This window comes from Salmo trutta, chromosome 35 (genome assembly GCF_901001165.1).
Source record: "Salmo trutta chromosome 35, fSalTru1.1, whole genome shotgun sequence".
Classification (NCBI taxonomy): domain Eukaryota; kingdom Metazoa; phylum Chordata; class Actinopteri; order Salmoniformes; family Salmonidae; genus Salmo; species Salmo trutta.
Window position 1 is genome coordinate 32138166 of NC_042991.1, and position 17673 is coordinate 32155838.

Genomic DNA, 17673 nt, shown 5'->3' on the forward strand with positions numbered 1-17673 from the left:
AGCTGGTCCCAGGACAGCAACACAATTCCACCCAACCAAATCACGAGAAATCAAAAAGATAATTACTTGAAACATTGAAAATAATCAACAAAAAACAGAGCCAACTAGAATGCTTTTTGGCCCTATTTATGTTTATTTATTTTCCCTGTTGTACTTTAACTGTTTGCACATCATATGACATTTGAAATGTCTTTATTCTTTTGGAACTTTTGTGAGTGTAATGTTTACTGTTCATTTTTTTCCTGTTTACTTCACTTTTGTTTATTATCTATTTCACTTGATTTGGCAATGTTAACAGGTTTCCCATACCAATAAGAGGTGGGCGAGAGAGAAGGGCGAGTGAGGTGGGAGAGAGAGAAGGGCGAGCGAGGTGGGAGAGAGAGAGGGGCAAGAGAGTGGGAGAGAGAGAGAAAAATACATAGATTAGAGGGAGGGTGAAAGGAGAGAGAGAATGGAAGGAGAGAGAGCGGGAGAGGGTGAAGGAGGGATGAGAAAGAGAAATATAGAGAGAGGAGGGAGGGAGGGAGGGAGAGTGTCATTTTTGTGATGGCTTTGTCTATTTGTCCATATTGTGATTCTAATCTTACCTCATTGAATGCAATGTATTCACTTAAGCATCAACCCTGTGACACTCATCTTTCCCATCGACTGCAATTTGTTGAGAAAAACGTCAACCCTGTGACACTCGTCTTTTCCCATTGACTGCAACGCACCAGAGGGTATCTTACCTGGACCCCTGCATGTCTGCTTGAGTGTGTCACTACCGAAAGAGAGAGCGTGTGTGTCAGTGTGTGTGCGTGTGTGTCAGTGTGTGTGTGTTCTTGATATACTGCCACCATGGCTTTGGCTGAGAAGCTGTTGACGTCCTGTGGTAACAGGGTTCCCCTTGCTTTCCCCAGCCCTCCTTCTTCCCGCCCCTCGCCGGCTGTCTCGTCATGTTCCGGCGGAAAAAGAAGCGGAGGCCAGAGATCTCGGCGCCACAGGACTTTGAGCATCGGGTCCACACGTCATTCGACGCAGTGCAGGGGTGCTTCGTGGGCCTGCCGCCCCAGTGGCAGAGCGTCATTGACATCCTGAGGAGGCCAAAACCGGTGGTGGACCCGTCTCGGATCACCAATGTGGAGCTCAGGCCCAAGAAGGTACAGTGGGATGCCTCATGCCCTATCATTGTTATCGTCATCATTATTATTATCATTGTCATCATTATTATTATCATTATTATTATTATTATCATCATTATTATCATCATTATTATTATTATCGGTATTATTATCATTATTATTATTTTCATTATCGTTATTATCATTATCGCTATCATTATTTCATCATTATCATTCTTGTCATTATTATTATGATTATTATCATAATCATAATAATGATTATTATTATAATCATCATTATCATAATAATAATAATGATTATTATTATAATCATTATTATGATCTTATCTATTATCATTATTATCATCATTATCAACATATTTATTATTATCATTATTATTATTATCATATTTATTATTATTATCATTATTATCATTATCATCATTATTATTATCATTACCAAATTAACTCTAAAGGCAGTGTTCTTTTTTCAACACTCGAAAGTGTTAATTTAACACTGGATTCAGAGGAACTAATATGGGCACTGAAAGTGTTACATTTAACACCTTCAGAGTTAAATGTACGGAAGTGGATTTGCTGTTGTCAACTACTGTGCATTTGATGTTCAGTTTCACCTGTCCCAATTCAAGTAAATAACAATAATGCATGCTTCTGTGTATTCAGTGTGTTTCATGCATATACTTTATTATACAGGACTCAGATAAATATCTGTGTGTCTTTATACGTACTGTATATGAAAGCATTGGTAAAAATACACACCTGTTTTAGTGACACCAGGACATGCATATGAAATACTGAATGACGGGTTTATAAGTTTGTTAGTACAATAGAGACAGAGACACAGTGTTTGGTAAAGCCCTTAAAGAGCCAACTTTTTGTGATAGTCTTTCGAGGCAACATTCTCCCTGTCAGTATGTTGATCTTTTAGGTCATATTTAATCCTGTGACAAAAAGAGAATCTTAGTTTACACCTTGCATGACACACTGACATGTCATCCATGGTGTGTTAACGTACCATGGGGGGAAATTGCAACAACAACAACAAAAAACTGTGAGAAAACCCCTGAGGATATAGGTTGGTTACCTTATGTGCCTGTTGTACCCTCACCACTTCCCCATGTATTGGCACAAATTACCCTTTTTACGGCACGTTTTGATTGATACATTGACCTAAAAAGTCCCTCAAGAAAATAATACAATTGTTATGGGTATGTTCAAAATGTGAAAGTTGATCTGTTCATTATCTTCAATCATTGCAAACAGGATGGTATACTAGAATGGTGTATACACAAACATGCTTTAGGGGGATATTGGTATTAAACAGATTGAGTATAGCAAATAATGGAATGAGATGAAATTAAACCTCTTGGCGTTACCCTAGGATAGGGGGCGCCACAGCGCATTTTGAAAAAAATTTGTGCCCATTTTAAACGGCCTACTACTCAAACTCAGAAGCTAGGATATGCATATAATTAATACTTGTGGATAGAAAACACCCTAAAGTTTCTAAAACTGTTTGAATGGTGTCTGTGAGTATAACAGAACTCATATGGCAGTCAAAACCCCGAGACCGATCGAAACAGGAAGTGGAATTCTGAATTGTGGACTCAAATTCACATCTTTGCCTATTAATCACACCGTGAGCTATGGTTCATTGAGCACTTCCTATTGCTTCCACTAGATGCCCCCAGTCTTTACAAAGTGGTTTGAGCCTTCTACTGTGGAAATTGACAGAATGACACGCTGTTGAAATTGGTCACAGGAGGAGGGCCATCACCATTATGACGCCGGCGGCCCTGTCTACCCCCTCCTTTCAAAACGTTTTGAAACACAATACAATCGTCCCCCTCGAATCTTATTGGCTCTCTTGTTGAAACAGGCCCTGAAGATTTATGTTATACAACGTTTGACATGTTTGAACGAACCTAAATGGGGGAATTTTTTTTTTCGAAATGGCTGTCCCGCGGCCGATGAAGGTTTTGGATCAGCCTTCAGACGCGCTAACAACAGCAAGCTAATGGAACATAAAGGATGGACTTTTTCGAACGAAAATAAATTTGTTGTGGACCTGGGAAACCCGGAAGTGCTTTCTGATGAAGACAACCAAAGGTAAGGGATTATTGACAATAGTATACAAGATTAGATGTGATATGCGATTGTTCCAAGATGGCGCAGAGCTGTATTTACTAGGTAATTTTCTGAGTATCGCATCCCCTTTTATCGCAAAGTGTGATTACCCAGTAAAGTTATTTTTAAATCTGGTATTACAGGTGCTTTCAAGAGATATTCATCTATAAATCTTAGAATGACAATATTACATTTTAAAAATGTTTTCGAATAGTAATTGAGTAAATTGTAGCACTGTTTCCCGGAATGCATTTGAGGGAAAATAGTTAGTCAACGTCATGCGCCGATGTAAAATGCTGTTTTTATATATAAATATGAACTTTATCGAACAAAATAATGCATGCATTGTGTAACATGATGTCCTAGGTGTGTCATCTGATGAAGTTTGTAAAAGGTTAGTGCTGCATTTAGCTGTTTTTTGGTTATTTGTGATGCATGTGGTTGGTCGGAAAATGGCTATGTGGCTACTTTTACGATGTACTCCTCTAACATAATCTAATGTTTTGCTTTTCCTGTAAAGCCTTTTTGAAATCGGACAACGTGGGTCGATTCAGGAGAGGTGTATCTATAAAACGATATGAGACAGTCCTATATTTGAAAAAATATATATATTAAATTTCGTTATGCTAATGTCGATAGGAGTTTTTCGCTGGATGTTCGTCCCGCTTACGGGACAGAGGCCGCACAGGGGTTAATAGATACTAGGTAAGTACCAATACTTGCAGCATGTAAATTAATCAAGGAGCTCTTTTTACTCAACAACCCACAAACTGATTTTGTGTCAGTCCTACATTTAACGTAACTCACCAACGAACGTAATCTTGCAAAAATTAATCTGTGCAATCAAACTAAGTGAAACTTGTTTGCGACTAACTAAACCAATATACTGTCAAAACTCAAAAACTTGATTCATTATGTAATACTGCACAGAGATGTTTAACTTTTTTAACTATCATGACCACACACACATCGTTGACCAGTAGAGCACATGTAACCGATGTGAAATGGCTAGTTAGTTAGCGGTGGTGCGCGCTAACAGCATTTCAATCAGTGACGTCACTCGCTCTGAGACTTGAAGTAGGGTTTCCCCTTGCGTTGCAAGGGCCGCGGCCTTTGTGGCGCGATGGGTAACGATGCTTCAGTGGGTGTCAGTTGTTGATGTGTGCAAGGGTCCCTGGTTCGAGCCCGGGTTGGGGCGAAGAGAGGGACGGAACCTACACTGTTACACACAGTTTAGGGCTACCATAACCAACCTTTGCTCTTACCTTCTATTTGCACTCATTTGTTTATGGAACCATTCCCAGCAATCTCAAGGCACTTTTATCCAGCTTCGTGTTGGGTGCAACTGTTTACACACAGGGCTCTATTTTCACGCACCATTTAGACCTGACCTGGTTTCAAGGTACACAACAGGAGCAATGAAAATAGTTTCCAAGATAGTGTCACACTCTTAGACCGCCTATATATTGTTAGTTTATATACACTCCATTTCAGACTGGAATTCTGAATTATGGTATTTTCACACATTTTATTTAGCGAGGGAGTAAATCAGAGGGGATACAGGAGGGTGGGGGAAAACACATTAAAGGGTTAGGAGTGGGAATTGAACCCCGGTCTCCGATAGGAGAGAGAGAGAAAGTGAGAGAGAAGACATCCAGTCTGCACGTAGAAATCCAGTCGGCAGAACCCGTGGTCTAGCGGTAACACTCCTGGCGTAGACAGGCCGACTGGATTTCTACGTGCAGACTGGATGTCTATTGATATACTTGACGAGGGGATTCAAATAAGAGATAATGGTGATACTCTTGAAGTTAATTTTGTACTAAACTGTCACACAGAATTTTAACACGAGCAATGTTAAGTCATGCCTAGTAATTCATTAGCTGAGAGGCTGTCAAGAACATGCTCCTGACCCTGATAGCTAACCCATCATCATCATCATCATCATCATCTCTCTCCCTCTCTCATTCTTTATTTTTCTCTCTTACTTTCTCGCTTTCTCTGTTGTTCATTAGAAAGATAATTGGGGGCTCCTGTCATTGACTAAGGGACTGTACTTTATTTATAATGAGGGATACCTAAAAAAAATGGGCTTCTGTGAAATGAAAATGGATGGCCCCCCCCCTTCAGTGAAATATATTTTTACCCAACCCTCACTGAACGCTTAAAAAAAACAAGTGAATCTCCCGTATACCCAAAATAATAATACAATTATTACAATTCGAGCCCTGGTTTTAACTTAACACACCAAGCCCTTCACTGACACTGAGATATGCACAGTGACTGAAGGAATTGGCTGACAAAATCTATGGATAGTAGACTATCATTTAGTCTGTCAAACAGGTAGGCCTACCTCTTATTTCTTGAATAGGAAGAAATAGGCTCCGACACAAAGCCCTCGTTGTTAGTAGCCTAAAGTAAAATTGAAATGAAAACTGTTTAAATAAATTAGCCTACTTTCAGCACCCATGCGCAGTCGATCTTTGTGGTTGCCGCTTCATTGTAATGTAAGTTAAGTAAATGACTGAAATATGGCTTATTGTGAGGTCAATAACTCTGACTCATAGCTTCATTATGGGCAATGGAATATACAGATTTTATTTAAATCAATTATAGCAGTAGCAAGCTTACCTCCGGTCCTCCTTCTCATCTTCGCACTCTCCCTCTCAAACTTAAAAGGACATCAGTAGGTCTAGTCCGCACGCACAGATATTGCTTTTTTTTAAACAAAATAAACAATCATTTTTGGAAGAAGCCTTTGACTTGCTCCTGAAGTGCCACTGTACACAGCACAGGCATTGGTTAGGCAGCACAATAGAGCAGGGCAGGCCAGGGCCCATGATTGGGAACGCCTATCCATGGCAGTGTGTAATGCAGTGTAGCCTAGTTTTATGTACACCATCTCAGCAGAGCAAAAACTTGGTAAGGAAGTACATTTTGTTAGAAACATAGCTTTGCCCTGTGCTTCTCCCAGCATCTTCATATAGCCGAGGCCTGTAGTATAGGCTTTGAATGATTTCATTAAGACCACACTGGGCAATATGACATTTAATCGTTTACAAATTACATGACCCTCCCATGGACTAAATATAAAAATACTAAACTCTCCCCCTGATTGAAATGAAAAAAGCATGACCCTCCCCCATTTTCCTCCGGGTAACAATTGCGTAAATTTAAACCGCTCCCTAAGTGGTCTGTCTTTGCAGTTAGTATTTTGAAGACTGGGGCCTGAGAGTTGAACTATGACCTCTGGGCGAGACCTGTGGTAAGAACACTTTATGTACTGTAGGAGAGGTTGAAATATCCCTGACCTATGACCTCTGACCTGAGGCAAGTCTGTTTTGCACAGAGAGGGATAGGAAGGGATAAAAATCAGAATAGGTCTCTTTTTTACACAGCGCATCTAAAGAGATTATTACCAATTTATATCATTTCTAATTATCAGCCAGCCCATGAAATAGGGCCCTGGTTGTGCCTACCATGTTCCAGAACCAATATTGACTGTTTTTGTTCATGTCCAATTTCTCCCTTTCAGACCATTTGTAGGGGGAGCTTCATTGGACACGGAGACTACATCTCCCATGTCATCTCCGAGATGACTCGTCTTACCGTCACCAGTTCCAACTCGCTTCGGAAGAGCAGTCCTTCGGCGCGGCAACGGGCACGCTCCATGGGGCGCCTGGGCGACCTCGTCGAAGGGGACACGTATCAGTATGAGGAGCTGGGCCAAGAGAAGCGGCATAACGGAGGTAACAACTACTGGCAGGTACAAAGCGAGAGCGGCAGCCCCAAACTGACTCTTAGGAAAACCTCCACCCTCCAGCCCAATGGGGTACTGCCTCGGGCAAAGTCGACGCATGAGATGAGCACGGCGGCTGGGGATAAACCCGCACCTCTGCCGAAGGGGCCAGTCCCCACGCCCCCTAGAGGAGGAGGCACAGGTCATTATACACGTAGCGAATGGGCCGGACTTATAAATAGGCCGGGACAGCAGATGGGGATGCCGCAAAAGGGCAAGATAGCCAATCAGAGGCCGGCATCCTGCTATAACCTGCAGACCCTGCAGACGCAGCAGCAGGTCAACATGAGGGTCAAGCCTGGGGTCAGTCATCTGCCGGACCTTCTGACCTCCTCCAAGGATACTTCTCCTCAGAGACCCCACTCGTCCTGTGACCTGAAGGTAAGCCTCTTCCGTTTCCATTTAGCATTGATATGTTGAAGCTGTGTCTTGTTGGAAGGAAACATTGTGGTCACCTCAAGACTGGAGTTGCCGACACCTGTCATTGCAGATCACCTGAATTTGTAGTTTGTCGAAGGCCTATGCTAAAATATCTTTCCTGTCATCTCCCAGATGAATTCATTAGGGCCCTCGGCCATGTCCTTACCCAATGGCACCAGCAGCCTGATCGCAGGCCGAGGGCGAACCCACAGACCCTCACGCTCCTCCTCCAGCTACACCATTGGATTGTTATCACCCATAGTTCAGGGGGCTACCATGCCCCTACTCCCCAAACAGGACAGCCCATCCCAGCCCCGGCCTTCTCCCACGGGCTCCCCGGCCACCAGCTCAAGAGGAACGGCCCAGCAGCAACAGCCCAAACCCAAGCTTGGGCCAGAGCCCGAGCCGGCCAAAGTGACCCATGAACAGTTCAAGGCGGCCCTGCAGATGGTGGTGGACAAGGGCGACCCGCGCACCTCCCTGGAGAACTTTGTGAAGATCGGGGAGGGCTCCACGGGGGTTGTGTGCATCGCCCGCGAGAGGCATAGCGGTCGGCAGGTGGCAGTGAAGATGATGGATCTCCGTAAGCAGCAGCGCAGAGAGCTGCTCTTTAATGAGGTATGCAGTATGTTAATGGAAGGTAAACTGACTTGACTTTGTTGTCCTTAAGCCACTTTGCCACAACTTTGGAAGTATGCTTGGGGTCATTGTCCATATTAAAGACCCATTTGCGACTAAGCTTTAACTTCCTGACTGATGTCATGAGATGTTGCTTCAATATATCCACATAATTTTCCTCCCTCATGATGCCATCTATTTTGTGAAGCGCACCAGTCCCTCCTGCAGCAAAGCACCCCCACAACATGATGCTGCCACCCCAGTGCTTCACGATTGGGATGGTGTTCTTCGGCTTGCAAGCCTCGTTTTTCAACCACTCCACAAATTTCTTCTTAACAAACTATAGTTTTGGCAAGTCGGGTTAGGACATCTATTTTGTGCATGACACAAGTAATTTTTCCAACAATTGTTTACAGACAGATTATTTCACTTATAATTCACTGTATAACAATTCCAGTGGGTCAGAAGTTTACATACACTAAGTTGACTGTGCCTTTAAACAGCTTTGAAAATTCCAGAAAATGATGTCATGGCTTTAGAAGCTTCTGATAGGCTAATTGACATCATTTCTGTCAATTCGAGGTGTACCTGTGGATGTATTTCAAGGCTTCTTTGCTTGACATCATGGGAAAATCAAAAGAAATCAGCCAAGACCTCAGAGAAAAAATTGCGTACCTCCACATGTCTAGTTCATCCTTGGGAGCAATTTCCAAATGCCTGAAGGTACCACGTTCATCTGTACAAACAATAGTACGCAAGTATTAGCACCATGGGACCACGCAGCTGTCATACCACTCAGGAAGTAGACGCAATCTGTCTCCTAGAGATGAACGTACTTTGATGCGAAAAGTGCAAATCAATCCCAGAACAACAGCAAAGTACCTTGTGAAGATGCTGGAGGAAACAGGTACAAAAGTATCTGTATCCACAGTACAACAGGTCCTATATCGACATAACCTGAAAGGTCGCTCAGCAAGGAAGAAGCCACTGCTCCAAAACCGCCATAAAAAAGCCAGACTATGGTTTGCAACTGCACATGGGGACAAAGATCATACTTTTTGGAGAAATGTTTTCTGGTCTGATGAAACAAAAATAGAACATTTTGGCCATAATAACCATTGTTATGTTTGGAGGAAAAAGGGGGAGGCTTGCAAGCCGAAGAACATCATCCCAACCATGAAGCACGGGGGTGGCAGCATCATGTTGTGGGGGTGCTTTGCTGCAGGAGGGACTGGTGTACTTCACAAAATAGATGGCAAAATTATGTGGAAATATTGAAGCAACATCTCAGACATCAGTCAGGAAGTTAAAGCTTAGTCGCAAATGGGTCTTCCAAATGGACAATGACCCCATGCATACTTCCAAAGTTGTGGCAAAATGGCTTAAGGACAACAATGTCAAGGTATTGGAGTGGCCATCACAAAGGCCTGACCTCTATCCTATAGAAAATGTGTGGGCAGAACTGAAAAAGTGTGTGCGAGCAAGGAGGCCTACAAACCTGACTCAGATATACCAGCTCTGTCAGGAGGAATGGGCCAAAATTGACCCAACTTACTGTGGGAAGAATGTGGAAGGCTACCTGAAATGTTTGACCCAAGTTAAACAATTTAAAGGCAATGCTACCAAATACTGAGTGTATGTAAACTTCTGACACACTGGGAATGTGATGAAAGAAATAAAAACTGAAATAAATCATTCTCGCAACTATTATTCTGACTTTTCACATTCTTAAAATAAAGTGGTGATCCTAACTGACCTAATACTGGGAATTTTTACTAGGATTAAATGTCAAGAATTGTGAAAAACTGAGTTTAAATGTATTTGGCTAACGTGTATGTAAATTTCCAACTTCAACTGTATAGACATGCTGGCCCTCTAAGCACCTCTTCTCATGTACATTTATAACCATAGGTGGTGATCATGAGGGACTACCGGCACAACAACGTTGTGGAGATGTACAGGAGTGCCCTGGTGGAAGAGGAGCTGTGGGTTATCATGGAGTACCTGCAGGGCGGCGCTCTAACCAACGTCGTGTCTGAAACCAGGTAAAGGGTCTGTCAATAAGAGGAGCAATGTTGTGAAACTTAAAACACAGAATACTTCCTAGCAACAGTGATGTTCATTAATCATATTATATATATTAATAATCATTTTCAGAATGCCATTGCAATGTACACAAACCAAACCCATTGGGTAGAATGAGATTAGTAGTAGTTTGTTTTTGGAAAATCACATTTGGTCAAGAAGTTATGTCAAGTAACTGTATTGCCACCCACTCCTGCATACCTTCTTTTGCATTAAAGGAGAAATGTAATTGTTATAAATGCCAAAGTAAAGGAGGGTCTAACAATAACACAAGTTGGCACGTGTTGCAACAAGATTCCTCTGTAATTGCCTACTACGTTTTGGTCCACTGGAGAACAGTACAATGTTGATCTGACAACAAAAGAAGAGAACGATTCACATGATGCTAATGCTAACATGATTAACCTGATGGATGTTGTGTCAAAGGCAAAAAACTAAAATTTTAAATCAAAGGCTGACTAGAATGTTGGATAACAAGTTTAAGTTGCATGTCATTTCATACCAGGCTGAATGAAGAGCAGATAGCCACCGTGTGCGAGGCTGTACTACAGGCATTAGCCTATCTCCATTCCCAGGGAGTTATCCACCGTGACATCAAGAGTGACTCTATACTGCTCACGCTGGATGGGAGGGTAAGTACAGCCACATCCAGAAATAATTTCTACCCGGTCTGTAGCCTCAGAACACATGACAAAATATTGCTCTAGCTAGCTTGCTAGCTAACTGTATTTATTCCTGGGGGCAGGAGTGGCTGGGTTTGAACTAACAAAATTAGGGCAGAAACTGTCTCCAAAAGCCCTTACCCAGCACCTCTACCTATCCATCCCCTATTTACCAGTCCATCCCTACAGATAACCTCTAGAAACTCAATCACTGAAGACCAAATCTTAAATTGAGATAATACAAATTGTATTGATATTAATGGCATAAAGTTCAAGCTAAAGCTAAACTTAAAGCTATGATGAGCATGTTGGAATTTGGCCCTTTCAGTGATTTGTAATGTATCCAATAATTTTTCTGTCCTTTTATTTTTTATTTTTTTATGTCTTATTGTATTATTTTCCTAGATCAAGCTGTCAGACTTTGGATTCTGTGCTCAGATCAGCAAAGACATCCCCAAAAGGAAGTCCTTGGTTGGAACACCGTACTGGATGGCTCCAGAGGTTGTGTCAAAGACGCCATATGGAACTCAGGTAACAGAACAACCAACCAAAACTGTGTTTGTTTGACTGCTAGAAGGTTGTCTCATTCTACAATATGAACAGAGTATCTGATACACTGATGTGTCCCTCAAACACATCCAGTGAACTCCACACGTTTAGGGACAGTGACAATTGTGTTGTTATTTTGGCAGCTTAAATTTAAGGATTTTGTCATCCATATCGGGTGAACTGTTTAGAAATTACAGCACTTTTTGTACATAGTCCCCCCATTTTAGGGGACCAAAGGTTTTGGGACAAATTCAGTTATGTGTATTAAAGTAGTCAAATGTTTAGTATTTGGTTCCATATTCCTAGCACACAATGATCACATCAAGCTTGTGACTCTACAAACTTGTTGGATGCATTTGCTGTTTGTTTAGGTTGTGTTTCAGATTATTTTGTGCACAATAGAAATGAATGGCGCAGCGGTCTAAGGCACTGCATCTCAGTGCTAGAGGCGTCACTACAGACCCTGGTTTGATTCCAGGCTCTATCACAACCGGCTGTGATTGGGAGTCCCATAGGGTGGCGCACAATTGGCCCAGTGTCATCCGGGTTAGGGTTTGGCCAGGGTAGGTTTTCATTGTAAATAAGAATTTGTTCTTAACTGACTTGCCTAATTAAATAAATAAAACAAATAAAAAAACATAAGTGAATTTTTTCCGATACTTTTGGGGGACTGTATACAAAAAAATCTATAATTTCTAAACTGTTCACCCGAAATGGATAAAAAATACCCTCAAATTAAATATGACAGTCTGCACTTTAACCTCATAGTCATTGTATCATTTAAAATCTAAAGTGCTGGAGTACAGGGCCAAAACAACCAAAAATGTGTCACTGTCCCAAAAGTTTTGGAGCTCTCTGTATGTTTTGATCTTATTGTATTGCACATTGTGTTTTGTTCACACACACGCACACACACACACTCACAAAAACACACACGCACACACACACTCACAAAAACACACACTCACAAAGCACACATATGATCCTGTTACTGTTGCCTACACCACTCCTTCACCACTTCAGGCCGGATACTCCTTGCACTAGAGAATACTGCCTAAAACAGACGGACAGGATGATCTGTTTTTGTTTATTTTACATTTTATTTCACCTTTATTTAACCAGGTAGGTTAGTTGAGAACAAGTTCTCATTTGCAACTGCGACCTGGCCAAGATAAAGCATAGCAATTCGACACATACAACAACACAGAGTTACACATGGAATAAACAAAACATACAGTCAATAATACAGTAGAACAAAAGAAAACAAAAAGTCTATATACAGTGAGCGCAAATTAAGTTAAGGCAATAAATTGGCCATGGTGGCGAAGTAATTACAATATAGCAATTAAACACTGGAATGGTAGATGTGCAGAAGATGAATGTTACCCACCGAGGTATTTTCTTATTGGGATTCAACAGAAATGGAGGGACCTTTTTCCATCCTTAAATGTGTGTTTGATGTGAGAGAAAGACAGTGTGTGTACTGTCACTGAATGTGTGTGATAGTGTCTGCCTTTTCCTGTGATGTTCAACGAATGCTTGTACAGGATATGACATGGATGAACATGCCGTTTTATTGGTGTGTGTCAGTGGCGATGAGTGCAGTTTAAAATGAGTGAGGATGATTTTTTTTTCCTGAGCATGGCCTATTACAGCTATTGGATGACTGTCATTCACATTCAATTCACCTAGTTCAATGTAACATCGATAGGTTTAGGCTACTACATGATACTCTAATGTTCCCTGTTCCCATCATGAGGTTGCTACAACATAGCCTATGAATTAAAGTTTACAACGTAGTTGCACACAGGTCGAGAGACGCATTTGAGGTAACAGACAGTGACATTCAATACCGCCTTGCATCTAGCTGATATAGGATGTAATCATTAGTCCAACAGTCGCAAACGAGAGTTTCTATTGGACAAATTCAAGTATGTTTATCCCCGTTTTGTTCCATTTGTTTCCGTTTAAGAAACATTTTTCAACAGAATCCGCGGAATGAATACACCCCTGACCACTCACAGCCACTTTGTATTCCTTCTCGCATCCATGCGCTCACCTCCTCTCACCGCTCCCCTTCGCTTGAGGACTTCAATGCACAACACATCAGCTATATGTGACCAGGCAACAAAAAAACTTTACAAGCCAAACCGCTACACACAGCCTACATCGTTGTCACCATATTAGATAAAGTAACGTCATAATCAGCATATCTAATAGAACTAACGCGTTGGTAAACCCACTACAATCATGCAGTAACATTACAGTGTATAGTCAGTAAGCAGTTTAGCAGTTACACCGGCGGGCCCCGGTGGCAATACATTAGTAAAACCAAAAGCTTACCTTGACTTGGAAGAGTTCCAGTGTTGTGTTGGCTAGTCATAGCCAGATAGCTAACATAGCATCCCTCTGTTTGAGCAGGGTGTATCAGTAGGCTAAACTAGCTAGCTGCATTTGCTAGCTCAGAAAGTGTCCATTTTTTCAGTTTCAATCTGTTTCTATATATATATTTCACTCTTGCATCTCCTTCATTTTGGAAGAAAATAATTTGTTCAAAACGGTTCAACTATTGTCTTTCTCTCTCTGAGTCAGCTACTCACCACATGAGAACCATGAGCCTCCTAGGTTTTGTATTGAAGTCAATGTACCCAGAGGAGGATTGATGCTAGATGTCCTCCGGCTACATCATGGTGCTACCCTACAGAGTGCTGTTGAGGCTACTGTAGACCTTCTTTGCAAAATATAATAATTGAATCAGTTATTTGGTGACTTGATAATATTTAGTATAGTTTTATCTAAAAAGGATCACTTTTTTAATGTTTTACCATTTTTATTTTTATGAAATTAACTGAGGAGGATGGTCCTCCCCTTCCTCCTCTGAGGAGCCGCCACTGGTGTGTGTTTATGTTCCTGTGTCAGTCAGGTGGATGGAAGGTCTCTGGATATGCTGTTAGAGGGTACGTGAAGCTCTGTGTGTGTTTATTATTGTAAATGTCTCTGTGATGTCTGGCAGGTGGATGTGTGGTCCCTGGGTATCATGGTGGTAGAGATGGTGGATGGAGAGCCTCCGTACTTCAGTGACACGCCAGTGGCAGCTATGAAAAAACTGAGGGACGAGCCGCCACCCACAGTCAGGAACACACAGAAGGTGAAATACATATAGATACATACCACACTCCCACTCACACACTACTCACACCCCATCTCTCTCTCTGTAGATCTCCCCTGTGCTGAAGGACTTCCTGGATCGTATGCTAACACGGGACCCCCAGGAGCGGGCTACCGCTAGCGACCTGCTGGAGCACCCCTTCCTGCTGCAGTGTGGCTCGCGGCAGTGCCTGGTGCCCCTAGTAGAACGATACCGTAAGCGCATGTCCCGCTGCTGACTCACCCAAACGCACAGGATCCATGATGGCCGAAGAATGGGCTGATCCCCTGACGTCTGACCCTGGGTTAACAAGCAACCTGTCGCTCCATCCACCGCATTGGTATTGAGTCTCAATGCCCACTACAGGAAGTGGATTTACTGTCACTCGGTGTGTGGATGGATAGATATGGAGTCGATCAGAAAAGCCTCTCTTTCTTTATCTTGTCCCTTTTTATTTGCTCCTTTTCTCTGGAATCCCTTCAGATCCACAGGAGCGTCCTCGCTCCCTTGTTGGGCAGTGTAGGGCAGGATGGAATTGGATATCTGAATTTAAGGATTTGTTAATTAATTCTATGCAAAAAGTGCAACAAGCCCCAATGCAGAATCGCAGTGACCTGATCACTGATCATCCCCACCATCGCTGTCCAATTTGTCTTACTGACTTTGAAATGTAACAATTACGACTGACTTTGGTACTATACTTGTTCGGTAATTCATTCTGTAAAACAAATGAATGACCAGACCCTTTCTACCAGATCACATAGGGGTACCCCTGGACTTGATCAGAGGATGATCTACAAAGTTGTCCCAAGCAGAAGCTTTGTTTTGGTATTGCTGGAGAAACATGTTTTTATAGAATTTCAAAATGGATAAAGTATTTTGGGATATTGCAGATATGAATGTGAGGAGTATAGTAAAGAGTAAGACTATACTGAGTATAGTCAATGTTCTATTGTGGGACAGGTATCCCTGGGAAAACACTATTGTAATCAGAACCGATCACCTGTATTTAAAGTAGAAAAAGGCATCCGCCATACTTTGGTTAAACATGTTTTTGAGAAAATAGGCATGCAATATATTGAAATGGAATATAATACGGACATGAGGTACTTCAAAATCTCAAGTCCGGATTGTTTTGTAGCCTACTGCTGTACCCCTGTTAGCTGACTAGGCTACTGATGTACCCCTGTTAGCTGACTAGCCTACTGATGTACCCCTGTTAGCTGACTAGCCTACTGATGTACCCCTGTTAGCTGACTAGGCTACTGATGTACCCCTGTTAGCTGACTAGCCTACTGATGTACCCATGTTAGCTGACTAGGCTACTGATGTACCCCTGTTAGCTGACTAGCCTACTGATGTACCCATGTTAGCTGACTAGGCTACTGATGTACCCCTGTTAGCTGACTAGCCTACTGATGTACCCCTGTTAGCTGACTAGCCTATTGATGTACCCCTGTTAGCTGACTAGCCTTTTGATGTACCCCTGTTAGCTGACTAGGCTACTGATGTACCCCTGTTAGCTGACTAGGCTACTGATGTACCCCTGTTAGCTGACTAGGCTACTGATGTACCCCTGTTAGCTGACTAGGCTACTGATGTACCCCTGTTAGCTGACTAGGCTACTGATGTACCCCTGTTAGCTGACTAGGCTACTGATGTACCCCTGTTAGCTGACTAGGCTACTGATGCACCCCTGTTAGCTGACTAGGCTACTGATGTACCCCTGTTAGCTGACTAGGCTACTGATGTACCCCTGTTAGCTGACTAGGCTACTGATGCACCCCTGTTAGCTGACTAGCCTACTGATGTACCCCTGTTAGCTGACTAGGCTACTGATGTACCCCTGTTAGCTGACTAGGCTACTGATGTACCCCTGTTAGCTGACTAGGCTACTGATGTACCCCTGTTAGCTGACTAGGCTACTGATGTACCCCTGTTAGCTGACTAGGCTACTGATGTACCCCTGTTAGCTGACTAGCCTATTGATGTACCCCTGTTAGCTGACTAGGCTACTGTACTGTTTGCCAACACTGGATATCTATGTATTGTAGCTTTCTTATGTCAACACCCATTTTCACATGCATTTTTGTCCTTCAGAATGTTCTGTATCTGACCCTGTACAGCAGTTTATATTTTTCATACACTTCAAAAATGTGACTTCACTTTGCACGTTAGTACTTGGTAAGTACTGGTAAAGGACAAAACCTATGAAGGTACTTCTTTACATTTTTTAAAATAAATATCTGTGAACAAATGATTTTTTTGTTGTTGCAAATATCATATTGATTATGATTTAAATACAGTTAATTGGCCTACAACATGATATAAGCATATATGATATATATATGCATAAGAGCCTCTGATAAATGATCAAATACGTATACAAGTCATTGCCATTCAGGTGAGATCATCGATGTCCTAACAATTTCACAGGATACCCAGGATCTCTTTAATTTTGTGTTTTTTTAATCAGGTGTTTTGTGACCGAGCTTTCTGTGGCTGTCATTACACCTTATCATGGCATCTTTTAATGTGATGAAAATCACTAAATTATGGTATGAGTGACAAAGTGTTTCACAGAGTTTTAATAATTGCAGTAATTTCTACAACACACACTATACCAATGTAAAACAAGTGATGTGAGAGAAAGGTTTCCCAGAGGGATCTGTATTAACCTGGCTTACGTTAATGAGTTAGAAATATGGAAATCTTGTTGAAAAAAAGGATGACAAACAACCCTGTGAATTTCAGCGTGACTCAGTTTTCACCTAAATAATGTGCGATGAAGTTTGCAATGAAAACCCTTTTCGGTCATTTTGAAAACATTTTCATCACTTATAAAGCATGACAAATTGGGTGAAGAAATCAAATAGATAGATACAGATAAAGATATTCAATATGTTTCCTTAACAATAGTTTCATAATTACAAATGAAATGTCATATCAGTTATTGTATACAGCACAAAACTGGTACACAGTATGTAACACGTGATTGCGTAAGAGCAGTTAAACTGGCACTGCAGCTTTTCATAGCGCTTAACACAGCCATGTTTTTTCCCCCTCATTTTAAGAATGTTCAACTTGAAGAATGAAGGAGAATGAACCGTCTCAGAAGAGATTTGACACTGCTGTAGGATTGCA

General features: G+C 41.8%; 1 protein-coding gene across 2 annotated transcripts in view; it reads left to right on the forward strand.

Annotated features, from left to right (window-relative positions):
• LOC115175082 (serine/threonine-protein kinase PAK 6) overlaps window positions 1-15613 on the forward strand; it is a 41850-nt gene extending 26237 nt beyond the window's left edge. For both annotated transcript variants that reach the window (XM_029734255.1, XM_029734254.1), the window contains exons 3-10: window positions 900-1139; window positions 6784-7428; window positions 7600-8085; window positions 9997-10130; window positions 10676-10802; window positions 11238-11363; window positions 14395-14529; window positions 14600-15613. In XM_029734255.1, coding sequence (XP_029590115.1) covers window positions 936-1139; window positions 6784-7428; window positions 7600-8085; window positions 9997-10130; window positions 10676-10802; window positions 11238-11363; window positions 14395-14529; window positions 14600-14767 — 2025 coding nt within the window. In that variant the 5' untranslated portion in view covers window positions 900-935 and the 3' untranslated portion in view covers window positions 14768-15613. The remainder of the gene's footprint in view (window positions 1-899; window positions 1140-6783; window positions 7429-7599; window positions 8086-9996; window positions 10131-10675; window positions 10803-11237; window positions 11364-14394; window positions 14530-14599) is intronic.
• The last annotated feature ends 2060 nt before the right edge of the window (window positions 15614-17673 follow it).